Genomic DNA, 15,160 nt, shown 5'->3' on the forward strand with positions numbered 1-15,160 from the left:
GGTTTAGGAAAAGACTGTTTTTAAAATAATGTTGTAACCAAAAGATTCCAAGAAAGGTAACTGAACTTAAAACGATTTAGGTTATATGTACACTAATCTCGGCCAAACCAGAACATGCCGAGAAACTGGGTCTTAAGCCTAAAAGCAGAATACGACCTTTTGTTACTGTTTTGCTATCGCATATTTCACAGCAGATATTGATAAATGACCTTAGCAGATTATGTTGATGTGTTGGTGATCCGGTAATGCGACCGATTTCTACAAAACAACAGATGTCACGCCCTCTAGAGGTAGAATCAATTCAACACACACTTCCGTGTCTTCCCCAAATGTTAAAGTGACGTAGTAAATCTCTCGTTGTTCAACAGGTACATTTGTACCATAATGTTTGTTATGTGTTCTTTAAGTACACAAGTTGATCATAATGTATTTTAAAGGATAGAATTAGTAACACAAAATATTCCACAACACAGAAACAAATATTCATTTTTCTCTTTCATTATTGTGGACCATATCAATAACAAATTTGGAATTACGTAGGATTAAATAAATGAGCTTGTCTGTACCTTCTTAATATTTCTCAAATAATCAATATTTAATACCAGAAATACACTCGATTAATGACATCGTGTGTTTTAGGCTAAAGGGCTTTGTGTAATAATTGTATGACCTGGATTTACAGAAGTACCTTAGCTGTTTGTATTTTTATGGTGAACTTCTAAAGGTTCTGGCATAGAGCCAAACCAGCAGTTGGCTAAAACCAGTCGTGCAGTCAGTGTTTTGGCTACCTCGAAAGTTTGGATCTGGGTTATGTATGAGTAAATTCATTGTGTGAGTTTCTGAACCTCAGAGGTGACGTATCTGACAAGTCTATTTACAGAAAAGTTATGGAATATAGACAAATCAACTACAGTTGAAAATCGTAAAATACACTATAGTTGAGAATAATAAAATACACCATACGTAAGAATTGTAAAATACATTACACTTGAGAATCATAAAATACACTATAGTTGAGAACTAGTCTTGGTAGAAATACTCGAAGCTGGATACGTTTGCTCTCACAATTCTCTTCACCAGTGTATGATGTACTTTAAATCCACTTTTTATCTGTTACAAGCAGTTGGCCATAAATGAGCCTTTCATTAGTTCAGGTTATTATTCAGCATAATGCTTTGTAATGGGTTACCTACAGTACTGTTTAGGTATAATATGTAGTTTCTAACTTTTTATTTTAATGTTGGAGTTTCATTTTTCCCTTCATTCATTGACAGATAACTTACGTCAATTCTCTCAGGGCTTATTGAGGGTTACACAGGAGCAGCTAGAACATATCTTGAAACATAAGAAGCCCTACAAATGAAACCATTATTATGACCAGTGTATACCAACTTTGTTTTGGCGAACGGTAATGAACTAGATGTGAGAGAAGAAACAGTTGTAGGGTGGGGAGAACGTGTAATAAATTCTATAGTTTAAGTTTCATATCCCTTTGTGGTGTATTGTTATCATAATTATATGTAATTATTATTGTCTTGAAGGAGTATTTTAAACCAGTAATACATCTTTTATTAGATACAATAACATCCTTGTGATGTATTGTTATCATAATTATATTAATTATTATTGTCTTGAGGAGTATTTTAAACCAGTAATACATCTTTTATTAGATACAATAACATCCTTGTGATGTATTGTTATCATAATTATATGTAATTATTATTGTCTTGAAGGAGTATTTTAAACCAGTAATACATCTTTTATTAGATACAATAACATCCTTGTGATGTATTGTTATTATAATTATATGTAATTATTATTGTCTTGAAGGAGTATTTTAAACCAGTAATACATCTTTTATTAGATACAATAACATCCTTGTGATGTATTGTTATCATAATTATATGTAATTATTATTGTCTTGAAGGAGTATTTTAAACCATTAATACATCTTTTATTAGATACAATAACATCCTTGTGATGTATTGTTATCATAATTATATTAATTATTATTGTCTTGAGGAGTATTTTAAATCAGTAATACATCTTTTATTAGATACAATAACGTCGTTGTGATGTATTGTTATCATAATTATATGTAATTATTATTGTATTGAAGGAGTATTTTAAACGGTAAAACATCTTTACTGAATACAATAACATCCTTGTGATGTATTGTTAGTCATAATTACACATAATTATTATTGTTATGAAGAAATATTTTAAAACAGTAAAACATGTTTTATTAAGAACAATAACGTTCTTGTGATGTATTGTTAATTATGTTAGTATGTTGTGGTACTTCCTTGTCTTTTCTAGTGAAACACGTCTATAGTTCAACACAAATTTAAAAGGTATTATTTGTTTCTGTAAACTCACTCTGTTCTGCTAGATCACAGCTGTTCTTATGTTGCTGCACAATACTAATCTCTATTGTCTTCTCTTAGTTAATGTATTCCCAAGCCCATGCTTGTTCTAATGGTAATAGTAGTATTATAATAATACATTCATGATGTTTGAATAAAGAAGTCTATAATTAAAATGAAATTCGAACGCAAAATAACCAAGGATAATTTTAATTTAACTACCTTATTTACACTGGATGTTTTTATTTATATTTTCATATGTATTTATATTCTGACTCTTTGTGTTTCATGTGTTACAGATTATGTCATATTTCTGTTGTGAATATAATGGCTTGTTTTGTACCTCACGATTACTGGAAATTAATTTATGTAGATTTCGAAACGTTTAATAAATACTTAATATTATTACTTTCGTTTTTGGTTTTTTTTATACTTAAGCTCAAAGCAACATAATAGGCTATCTGTACCTTGCCCACCACGTGTACCAAACCTAGCTTTGAAAGTCTGCAGACATACCGCGGAATATTAAAAGTTCTTTGGTTTGTTGTAAGTGCACGTTTTATACTCACTAGAGGGACAAGAATTGTTTGTTTCTTTTGGAATTTCGCACAAAGCTACTCGAGGGCTATCTGTGGTAGCCATCCCTAATTTACCAGTGTAAGACTAGAGGGAAGGCAGCTAGTCATCACCACCCACCGCCAACTCTTGGGCTACTCTTTTACCAACAAATAGTGGGATTGACCGTCACATTATAACGCCCCCACAGCTGGGAGGGCAAGCATGTTTGGCGCGAATCCGCCACCCTCAGATTACGAAGCGCACGCCTTAACGCGCTAGGCCATTGCCGGGCCAGAGGGATAAGAAAATTGTATATATGTTAATATAGAATATAATGCAACTTGTCATTTTTCTTTTCAGTTTTGCTGGAGTTTGGGAGCTGCGATATTCCGAGTCCAAGGGCAGTCTTGTGGTCCACGCATCAGCGCCCGTTTTCTCACAGAGATTCCGTGTGATATGACCAAATCATCTTACTGTTCTCTCCCCGGGAGTGCTTACCCCTGGTAAGGAAGTCAGGAACTGTTAAGTTATCACAGGCTTAAATCATATCTGAAATAGAATAATAGAACTTCAACAGCTCATTCAAATTTTGGGTAAAAATGATACTATTTTTACTGAGAATGTTGTTGTGAAAAATTTAGTAAAATAATGAAGTTTTCTAATAAAGAATCGAACATTTAAATCATTGTTATAAAGGTAATATAAATACCCTAGTTTTTATGATAGAGTTTGTTTGTAAATGTTGTTGTTAGCAACATGACATCATCAGGTAGAACGTTATTTATCGTTGTTGTTAGCAACATGACATCACCAGGTAGAACGTTATTTATCGTTGTTGTTAGCAACATGACATCACCAGGTAGAACGTTATTTATCGTTGTTGTTAGGAACATGACATCATTAGGTAGAACGTTATTTGACATCGTCTAATTCTTACCTTAGGTTTATAACATATAATGAGTAAGAAGGGAGCTATCTGCGCTCTGCCCACCGCAAGTATCGTAGCCATGTTTATAGCAATGTAAGCTCTTAGACTTACAACTGAGCTACCGTGGTGACTGAAATATACAACGATAATAAATATATATTTATAATGGCTTTAATTTGGTTTTAAGTTAAATTCATAATTCATTCTTTTCTCATTCCGTAACCATCTTAGTTTAATAATGTTTATATTGTAACCATCTTAGTTTAATAATGTTTATATTGTAACCATCTTAGTTTAATAACGGTTTCTACTGTAACCATCTTAGTTTAATAACGGTTTCTACTGTAACCATCTTAGTTTAATAATAGTTTCTACTGTAACCATCTTAGTTTAATAACGGTTTCTACCGTAACCATCTTAGTTTAATAATAGTTTCTACTGTAACCATCTTAGTTTAATAACGGTTTCTACTGTAACCATCTTAGTTTAATAACGGTTTCTACTGTAACCATCTTAGTTTAATAACGGTTTCTACTGTAACCATCTTAGTTTAATAACGGTTTCTACCGTAACCATCTTAGTTTAATAATAGTTTCTACTGTAACCATCTTAGTTTAATAACGGTTTCTACCGTAACCATCTTAGTTTAATAATAGTTTCTACTGTAACCATCTTAGTTTAATAACGGTTTCTACTGTAACCATCTTAGTTTAATAACGGTTTCTACTGTAACCATCTTAGTAATAACCATCTTAGTTTAATAACGGTTTCTACTGTAACCATCTTAGTTTAATAACGGTTTCTACTGTAACCATCTTAGTTTAATAACGGTTTCTACTGTAACCATCTTAGTTTAATAACGGTTTCTACTGTAACCATCTTAGTTTAATAATGGTTTCTACTGTAACCATCTTAGTTTAATAATAGTTTCTACTGTAACCATCTTAGTTTAATAACGGTTTCTACCGTAACCATCTTAGTTTAATAACGGTTTCTACTGTAACCATCTTAGTTTAATAACGGTTTCTACTGTAACCATCTTAGTTTAATAATGGTTTCTACTGTAACCATCTTAGTTTAATAATAGTTTCTACTGTAACCATCTTAGTTTAATAACGGTTTCTACCGTAACCATCTTAGTTTAATAACGGTTTCTACCGTAACCATCTTAGTTTAATAACGGTTTCTACTGTAACCATCTTAGTTTAATAACGGTTTCTACTGTAACCATCTTAGTTTAATAATGGTTTCTACTGTAACCATCTTAGTTTAATAACAGTTTCTACTGTAACCATCTTAGTTTAATAACGGTTTCTACCGTAACCATCTTAGTTTAATAACGGTTTCTACCGTAACCATCTTAGTTTAATAACGGTTTCTACTGTAACCATCTTAGTTTAATAACGGTTTCTACTGTAACCATCTTAGTTTAATAACGGTTTCTACCGTAACCATCTTAGTTTAATAACGGTTTCTACTGTAACCATCTTAGTTTAATAACGGTTTCTACTGTAACCATCTTAGTTTAATAACGGTTTCTACCGTAACCATCTTAGTTTAATAACGGTTTCTACCGTAACCATCTTAGTTTAATAACGGTTTCTACTGTAACCATCTTAGTTTAATAACGGTTTCTACTGTAACCATCTTAGTTTAATAACGGTTTCTACTATTCTCTGTAGGCATTCCGTTCGACGATATATAAACGATAACCAAGGGCTTGTGAGGCGAATGTATGGAGACCAGCGCCAAAGTTTTGTCCTTCATGAAGACATAGAAACCAGGCGATCACGGTATATAAACACACCAGAACGTCCTGACTTAAAGTCGTCACGGTATATAAATACACCTGACTCAAAGTCGTCTCGAGTACGACTAAATTCGCGTCATCAAATATTTCCTCAGGTCGTATTTCCAATGGAGTCGAATCGTAAAGGTTCTACAGAAATTCCACAGATGAGCAGTGTCGCAGAAGACAAGGGCTCTACTACCATCAGTGAAGGGAACAGTTTTATGAAAACGGAAGTATCGAGCACAGAACCGACATCTTCCTTCCATAGAACCTCGTCGTCGAAGGAACCATTAGACGACACACAAACTTCACATCAAAGTAACACGAAGACTACGGGAGTGGAGAAAGAATCTTTCAGTCCTCTATACTATGAAGACACGAGTGAACTACAAGAAAAGGTAAACTTTGTCAACTCCAACTACTTAAATTCGGACACAGAAGAACACGAAACGACCGCTACGAAAATTGGCGTGTGAGTATGCTTCATGGTTTGTTTATTTGTTTTTTGAATTTCACGCAAAGCTACATGAGGGCTATCTGCGCTAGTCGTCCCTAATTTAGCAGTGTAAGATTAGAGGGAAGGTAGCTAGTGGGATTGACCGCCAAAACTAACTTTATGTTCAATAACCAAAACTACCCACAAATAAATAGCCTAAGTATGGGGAATCCCACGTTATCACTTCTAGTCAACATTTTTATAACATAGATTGAATCACAAGCGATCAATTCAGCCTTATACCCACCACTATACTGGTACAGGTGTGTTGATGATACAATTGGTGGATTCACATCTACAGAACACACACTTACTTCTTTCAATCATGTTAACTCGATACACCCCAACATTAAGTTTACCTGTGAACAGGAAGAAAGCAATCAAATATCATTTCTTAACTTCAAGATCACTGGAACTGATACACAATTCAAAACGGAAATCCACAGAAAAATTACCCATACTGGACTATACATTCCCTGGGATTCAGCACACGAAACAAAACGAAAAACTTAACATATTAAGAAACCAAATAAACATAGCCACAAAACTAGGTTCACCTGATAAAATTAACGATGAATTAAACAAAATAAAACAACACTTCATCAACATCAATAAGTTTCCTCAAAAAACTGTAAAAAATTATACGCACACACCTAGACCAACAACAAACAAACAACAATAAATCCCAAGATACAACAAACTACAAAACCTATTAACTAGGAAAACAAATTTAAACAAACGCAAAATCAAAGAATCCCTACAAATACAGGAACTAAAACCAAAATTAACCAAATATAAAGGAACACCTTTTTCCTATGCTAATTAATAACCTAACATTCAATTGAAACGCCCCCTACAATCCCACACCTGCTTATACTCTCGTCCGGAAGACATGTGTCCGGCAACGATCAGTTTCAAATTCTCTTTGCCAACCTAAAGATGACCTAGGATGGTCAATAAAAGTGTTTAATATATCTCCCTGTATCGAATTTTATATTGTACACACTTTGTGACGTCCTTCGAAAGCTTATTTTGACAAATATTTACTCACTGTGCTACATTTGATAAGTTAAACTATTTTTATACACATTGTGCATATATTTATGTATTTATCCATATCAGTTGGTTTGTGTTTTCGACTGTCATATTTCACACAGCACAGTAACATAGCTTAATATTTCTATAATAACATCGCAGAGACTAAAAAAAAAGAGATATTATTTTAAAAAATGCAGTTTAAACACCGAAAACTGAGGAAATATCAGGAACTGATAGGCCTAACATTTGTGGCTACCGGTTAAAAAACAGTATGTTTTCAGACTTTTCGATACACGCCGTGTGCAGAGCACAGAAAGTCTATTGTGCTCAATTTCAAACAAACCTAACATTTGTGACAAAAAACTAGAAAACTACATGATTTTTTCCCCTCACTTTAATATTAAACTTTATATCGTCAATGATTACTACACGTTACTCTATTATTAAAAAAACATTTAACGGTTTTTCATCAAACGCACCCCAGTGATAGCAGCCTTAATGAAAACATCGATTTTAGACAAGCTATTTACAGAGTGTATCAATAAAAGCAGTATTATTCACAAAACATTCATATTTTAAGTAATATTCCTTTAAATACAAACAATTATAATATAACTTACAGCTGAAGAAAGGTACATTAATAATCAACCAAACTAAAGACACTAATTTAGTTTTACATATAAATACCTGGGTCTGTTTAAACAATATTCCTTACATCTGAAGATAGGTACTTTAATAATTAATCTCAGCTAAAGACACTAATATAGTTTTATATATAAACACCTGGGTCTATTAAAACAATATTCCTTACATCTGAAGAAAGGTACATTAATAATCAACCAAACTAAAGACACTAATTTAGTTTTACATATAAATACCTGGGTCTGTTTAAACAATATTCCTTACATCTGAAGAAAGGTACTTTAATAATTAATCTCAGCTAAAGACACTAACATAGTTTTACACATAAACATCTGGGTATGTTTAAACAATATTCCTTACATCTGAAGAAAGGTACTTTAATAATTAATCTCACCTAAAGACACTAATATAGTTTTACATATAAACATCTGGGTCTGATTAAACAATATTCCTTACATCTGAAGAAAGGTACTTTAATAATTAATCTCAGCTAAAGACACTAACATAGTTTTACATATAAACATCTGGGTCTGTTTAAACAATATTCCTTACATCTGAAGAAAGGTACTTTAATAATTAATCTCAGCTAAAGACACTAACATAGTTTTACACATAAACATCTGGGTATGTTTAAACAATATTCCTTACATCTGAAGAAAGGTACTTTAATAATTAATCTCAGCTAAAGACACTAATATAGTTTTACATATAAACATCTGGGTCTGATTAAACAATATTCCTTACATCTGAAGAAAGGTACTTTAATAATTAATCTCAGCTAAAGACACTAACATAGTTTTACATATAAACATCTGGGTCTGTTTAAACAATATTCCTTACATCTGAAGAAAGGTACTTTAATAATTAATCTCAGCTAAAGACACTAACATAGTTTTACATATAAACATCTGGGTCTGTTTAAACAATATTCCTTACATCTGAAGAGAGGTACTTTAATAATTAATCTCAGCTAAAGACACTAACATAGTTTTACATATAAACACCTGGGTCTGTTTAAACAATATTCCTTACATCTGAAGAAAGGTACTTTAATAATTAATCTCAGCTAAAGACACTAACATAGTTTTACATATAAACACCTGGGTCTGTTTAAACAATATTCCTTACATCTGAAGAAAGGTATTTTAATAATTAATCTCAGCTAAAGACACTAACATAGTTTTACATATAAACATCTGGGTCTGTTTAAACAATATTCCTTACATCTGAAGAAAGGTACTTTAATAATTAATCTCAGCTAAAGACACTAATATAGTTTTACATGTAAACATCTGGGTCTGTTTAAACAATATTCCTTACATCTGAAGAAAGGTACTTTACTAATTAATCTCAGCTAAAGACACTAACATAGTTTTACATATAAACACCTGGGTCTGTTTAAACAATATTCCTTACATCTGAAGAAAGGTATTTTAATAATTAATCTCAGCTAAAGACACTAACATAGTTTTACATATAAACATCTGGGTCTGTTTAAACAATATTCCTTACATCTGAAGAAAGGTAATTTAATAATTAATCTCAGCTAAAGACACTAACATAGTTTTACATATAAACACCTGGGTCTGTTTAAACAATATTCCTTACATCTGAAGAAAGGTACTTTAATAATTAATCTCAGCTAAAGACACTAACATAGTTTTACATATAAACATCTGGGTCTGTTTAAACAATATTCCTTACATCTGAACAAAGGTACTTCAATAATTAATCTCAGCTAAAGACACTAACATAGTTTTACATATAAACATCTGGGTCTGTTTAAACAATATTCCTCACATCTGAAGAAAGGTACTTTAATAATTAATCTCAGCTAAAGACACTAACATAGTTTTACATATAAACACGTGGGTCTGTTTAAACAATATTCCTTACATCTGAAGAAAGGTACTTTAATAATTAATCTCAGCTAAAGACACTAACATAGTTTTACATATAAACACGTGGGTCTGTTTAAACAATATTCCTTACATCTGAAGAAAGGTACTTTAATAATTAATCTCAGCTAAAGACACTAACATAGTTTTACATATAAACCCCAGGGTCTGTTTAAACAATATTCCTTACATCTGAAGAAAGGTACTTTAATAATTAATCTCAGCTAAAGACACTAACATAGTTTTACATATAAACCCCAGGGTCTGTTTAAACACTATTCCTTACATCTGAAGAAAGGTACTTTAATAATTAATCTCAGCTAAAGACACTAACATAGTTTTATATATAAACACCTGAGTCTGTTTAAACAATATTCCTTACATCTGAAGAAAGGTACTTTTATAATCAATCTCAGCTGAAGACACTAACATAGTTTATATATGAACACTTCGTTGTCGTTAAATAATATGCATTACTATTAGTAAGTATTGCTTATTAAGCAGTCATACATGACAAAGATAATGTGGTTTTTCACTGTTTACTTTTGTTATGTAACATATGGTCTGTTGTCTTTCCTTGTATGTTGACGTAAGGTCTTAGATGGATATATCATCTAATATAACTTCTCTGTCCACCTCAGGAACGCGTGTCCAGTCAAAGAAGAAGTCGTTGCGCCCTACTGGGCCAACAACACTCGAGGAGAGACCCTCGCCTTGCTCAACGTTTATCCATTTGAACAATACGTCAACTGGGAAAAATGCGCGTAAGTTTGTAGTGAGTGAGTTTACAGAACAAAATCAGAGAACGACCAGACTTAGCTTTGATGTTACTTTAAGAGCAGAGTACATATAACAATCTTAGAAGTTAGAAAAAATAACCTTATTTATTTTCTTGGCAAAGACGATAAAAGTTGTGAACTCATAATATTGAAAAGAAAAGGAAAGAAGAGAGTTAGGTTTAATGTCTTCAGGTCTACGTAAGTGGCTTTATACTGAAGTTGTCAATTTTATTATAGATTGTCATAGGCGTCAATCAATCAGTTTAGTGACAAAAATCAAACCCTCTTATCGATTATTAATCTCACGATACCATATGTTGCATTAGATGTACATTACCTGTTATGATAAAATTCAAAATATAGCATTGTGGGGAAACAAACTTGTAATTTGAGCTCAACAAAATGTTTTATAGCGAATGAAATTCGTGATCCCTTGTAAATAATTAAATATATAAAAATAATGTATTATTAAATATTCATAAAGGTACAGCGAATATTTATGTAAAAATGTGCTGACCTCCTTGAAATGTTCCCACAGGAATTGTAAAATGAAAAATGAAGATAGATGTATAAAAAAAGATTCAATATATGATGTAATTCACTCATGAAAATAGCGTTGAAACATGAAATATGTAATGAACTTTTATAATAGTGGCCTTAATTATTTTAGTTTTGTACCTATTTAATCGTTGCGCTATTTAATATTTAATTATGTGTTTATTTAACATTGTTATTTATTATTTTAGTTGTGTACATATTTTAACGTAATATTTTTAGTTGTGTACCTATTTTAACTGTGTTATTTATTATTGTACCTATTTTATCGTTGTGTTAGCTATTATTTTAATTTTGTATCTATTTTAACATTGTGCTATTTATTATTTTAGTTATGTACCTATCTTTACGTTGTTTTATTTATTATTTTAGTTTTGTACCTCTTTTCACGTGTTATTTATTTATTTAGTTGTGTACCTATTTCAACGTTGTGTTATCTTATTTTAGTTGTGTACCTATTTTAACTTGCTGTTATTTTAGTTGTATACCTATTTTAACTTACTGTTATTTTAGTTGTGAACCTATTTTAACTTGCTGTTACTTTAGTTGTGAACCAATTTTAACGATATTTATTATTTTAGTTCTGTACCTATTTTATCGTTGTGTTATGTATTAATTTTAGTTGTGTACCTATTTCAACGTTGAGTTATTTTTTATGTTTGTGTGTCTAACGTTGTGTGTTATTTATTATGTTAATTCATCGTACTTTAAGTCTATTGGTCACGTATTGAATGACATACTAGGTGTAATATCAAGAACAGTGATATATTATTCATGTCTATAAATAAGTTATTATATTTCATTAACTTTCATGTTACTTTAAATAATACTACATAATTACTTTCTTACAGTTTGTCGTTAATTCGAATCTAAACACCTCTAGTGAACCTCTTTCACCCTAACAGTATTGAATGTATGTGTAATTTGTACTAGTTTCACTTTAGTTTCAAGCTGTATTCTTAAAATTTTAGATGGTAAACTAATCCAAAGCTTACACGACCCCAAACTATCATAGTCTGTAGTTTGCATTTATTCCACTAGGTGTAATGTTAACTGAGTAAGAAAGCACATATGGTAATGTAACAATGGGTAGCTAAACACAGATTTATAAACATGAGATAAATTTTATTCATTGTGGAACGTAGCATATGCCCTATCGAGAGATGTAATGTTATAAAAAATAAATATTCACCATGAGAGATTGGTGTATTTTTAACAGGTACGAATATCAGCAGATGTACTGTAGGCTCGGCTGTCGCTGCGAACAACAATTCCGGCTTCACCGACTTCTGGCGTTAGATCCCAAAAACGAGTGCCGAGGAATATTTTCCGATTGGTTCCGATTTCCGTCATCGTGTGTGTGCATCTGCTACGATATTCTACCAGAGGTTTCACACCAATTTTCAAGGACTAAAAAACAGGATTAAAGTTTAATCTCGTTTAACGAGAGCAAGTTATTAGGGGACTTCATATTTCACATCTGTGGAATCTCGTGTACAGTTGTAAAGAAATCTGTGATTGGTTTGTTGATACGTTGACTATGGCAATGTGAAAACTAGCCATGCGCAACTAAGTCACCATTAGCTCGTGTTAGAACGAAATCTTTTTGTAAAATATAATCTAATTAGTGAAATTGTTTATTAGTGCGAATCGCTGTATAATTAAATGTTTTCCTTTAAGCGTGATGGTTGTGTTCGTCGCTGTGGCTTGTGCTGTCCGCCAGTTAATGAAGAATATACGTCCATATTCATTTGCAAGACAAAATAATTTTAAACCCGTTATTGTGGTGAACATATCTGCTACGCATAAAGTAGAAGTGAAATTTGTATAAATCTACTTTTTCGTCGCGTTTATCTTTGTCCAACATGAGTAATAGTGTCTTTTCTTACTAAATGTATTTGGATTGATGAATAATTTATAAATAAATTTCAATGATACCAACTTAGCTTCTACGTCCACGTTAGGCCTACTGTTTCAGTTTCATGCAAACCAACTTACCTTGTGAAGACAGTTAGAGAAAAACATCGATTAATATTGTGCACGTAGTTAACACATTCTTAAATAAATCTTCTGTTTTTACTTCTTATGGTATACAGGCTATATAAAGTTAACGTGCTAAAAATTAACAGTTTTTATACACGCAGAAAATGTAGTGCCTGTAATTATTGCTACTTGTTTTTCATTAGAATGGAAGTCCGATTCGACTCTGACGATTTTTAATCACGACAGTAGCGCCAAGTTGTGTCAACTTTTAAAACCAAAGTTTTTTTTTAATTTTTTAATTTGTTTAATATGAAGAATAGATTTCTTTCGATATCATTACCTACAGAACCAAGTAACTTCTCCGTGCCGAATTCGTTGTACATCTAACCGTTCTTTTAAATCACGTTTATTGTAAACTTACACAATGGGCCACCTGCGCTCTGTTCACCGCGGGTATTCCAATACAGATTTTAAAATCGTAATTCCATAAACTATCCGCTTACTCACCTGTGAACATAGTCATTCTTACTTGATTTCTACTTCTTTTGATAACCAATTCTAACGTAACTGTTGACTAGTTTACATAGCTTTACACTTAGGCCTACATATTGTTAAGTAGGCTAACATTACAAAGCGATAACAGAGACGACACGCCTTAAAGTGTTGAAGTAAATTTAAATACATAATAACCGATGATATATCGTTATGGTTATTCACAAATTATAAACAACTATTTTACTAAAAAAAATGCAGTAAATACTGAACCCAATCAATGCCAAAAAGTATTGACCTCAGTGTTTTAAGACTGCTATCAATTTTATTTTCTTATAATTCCACTAGAAACGTGTATAAATTGTTCAGTTTTGTCCACTTTCTGAGTATATAGTTGTTTTTCATTTTTATTACATACTTACAAAAAATAGAAAAGGCACAAACATGTTTTTTCAAGACTGAATAAAGTAAAAATTCTTTATGAACTATATGTTTTAAAAATACATAAAGTCTTTAGTTATTACTAATCAAACAATTCCCCTCTGGTACATCGGTAAGTTTCAATATTTGCAACGCTAAAATCAGGGGTTCGATTCTCCTTGGTGGACTCAGCAGATAGCCTGATAGGGCTTTACTATAAAAAATATAAAGAAACAAACACAGTACTTTTCTCTATTGCAAACATTTCTCAAAGTATTTAACGGCGACATCTAGATGTTAGCGTGAAAATAACTTGTACGCCGCAAATATTATGTAGAATGGCGAACATAATAAAAATCTAGAATTTATTCTTACGTTCTTATATAAATTTCAATATGCGTATAACTTATTTGCTCACAAAAGGCAGACATTAGAGAAAAAAAATCATAGGACTGTTGTTGTTTTAAGTTTCAATATTTCTTTATTTATAATATTATATGAGATCAAGAAACTTGTTCATCTTGGAAGTTAGAACGTCACAAACGATGTATGAAAAAGAGGTTGATTTAAACGGTAAAAATTAACAATAAGGATTTCTTTAAGTACATGTTAGAATGAGGGATAAAGGCAGGCCAGCACTTAGTGACACGAAATAGTTCGGTTATTAAATTCTGCTTTTCTTTATTCTTTAATGATGAAGATTTAAAAGATATTATTCATTTTCAACAATTCATAGAAGAAAACAAAATTAAACAAGAGGATTACGCAAACTCTCAGCTGGTTAATAATAATTGGGAGGTTTAAAAAAGATAAGGTTCCTGGGTCTGAAAATATTTTCCCAAGAGTTTGGAAGGAGGCTAAAGATGGGTTTGAATTTCGCGCAAAGCTACACCAGGGTTATCTGTGCTAGCCGTCCTTAATGTATCAGTGCAATACACGAGGGAAGGCAACAAGACATCATCACACCGCCAACTCTAGGGCTACTCTTTTACCAACGAATAGTAGGATTGACCGTCACATTATATAATGGCCTCACGGCTGAAAGAGCAAGCGTGTTTGGTTTGACGGGGATTCGAACCCGAGACCCTCAGATTACGAGTCGAGTTTTTTATTCTCTATATTCGTCCCACCTCAAAGAGGGGGTATAAACAAAAATACATGAAATAAAACACTAGTTAAATAATTAGCACATGGAGAGAAAACATTGCAAGAT

The 15,160-nt window shown here is 31.9% G+C and overlaps 1 protein-coding gene across 1 annotated transcript; it reads left to right on the forward strand.

Moving 5' to 3' along the window:
• The first annotated feature begins 3,248 nt into the window (after positions 1–3,248).
• On the forward strand, positions 3,249–12,737 carry LOC143256184 (uncharacterized). Its single transcript, XM_076513054.1, has 4 exons — positions 3,249–3,427; positions 5,535–6,116; positions 10,360–10,482; positions 12,272–12,737. Exons 1-4 carry the CDS (start codon positions 3,381–3,383, stop codon positions 12,477–12,479), a joined length of 960 nt encoding a protein of 319 aa, XP_076369169.1. The 5' UTR covers positions 3,249–3,380; the 3' UTR covers positions 12,480–12,737.
• The last annotated feature ends 2,423 nt before the right edge of the window (positions 12,738–15,160 follow it).

This window comes from Tachypleus tridentatus, chromosome 7 (assembly GCF_004210375.1).
Source record: "Tachypleus tridentatus isolate NWPU-2018 chromosome 7, ASM421037v1, whole genome shotgun sequence".
In the NCBI taxonomy this organism is placed as follows: Eukaryota; Metazoa; Arthropoda; class Merostomata; order Xiphosura; family Limulidae; genus Tachypleus; species Tachypleus tridentatus.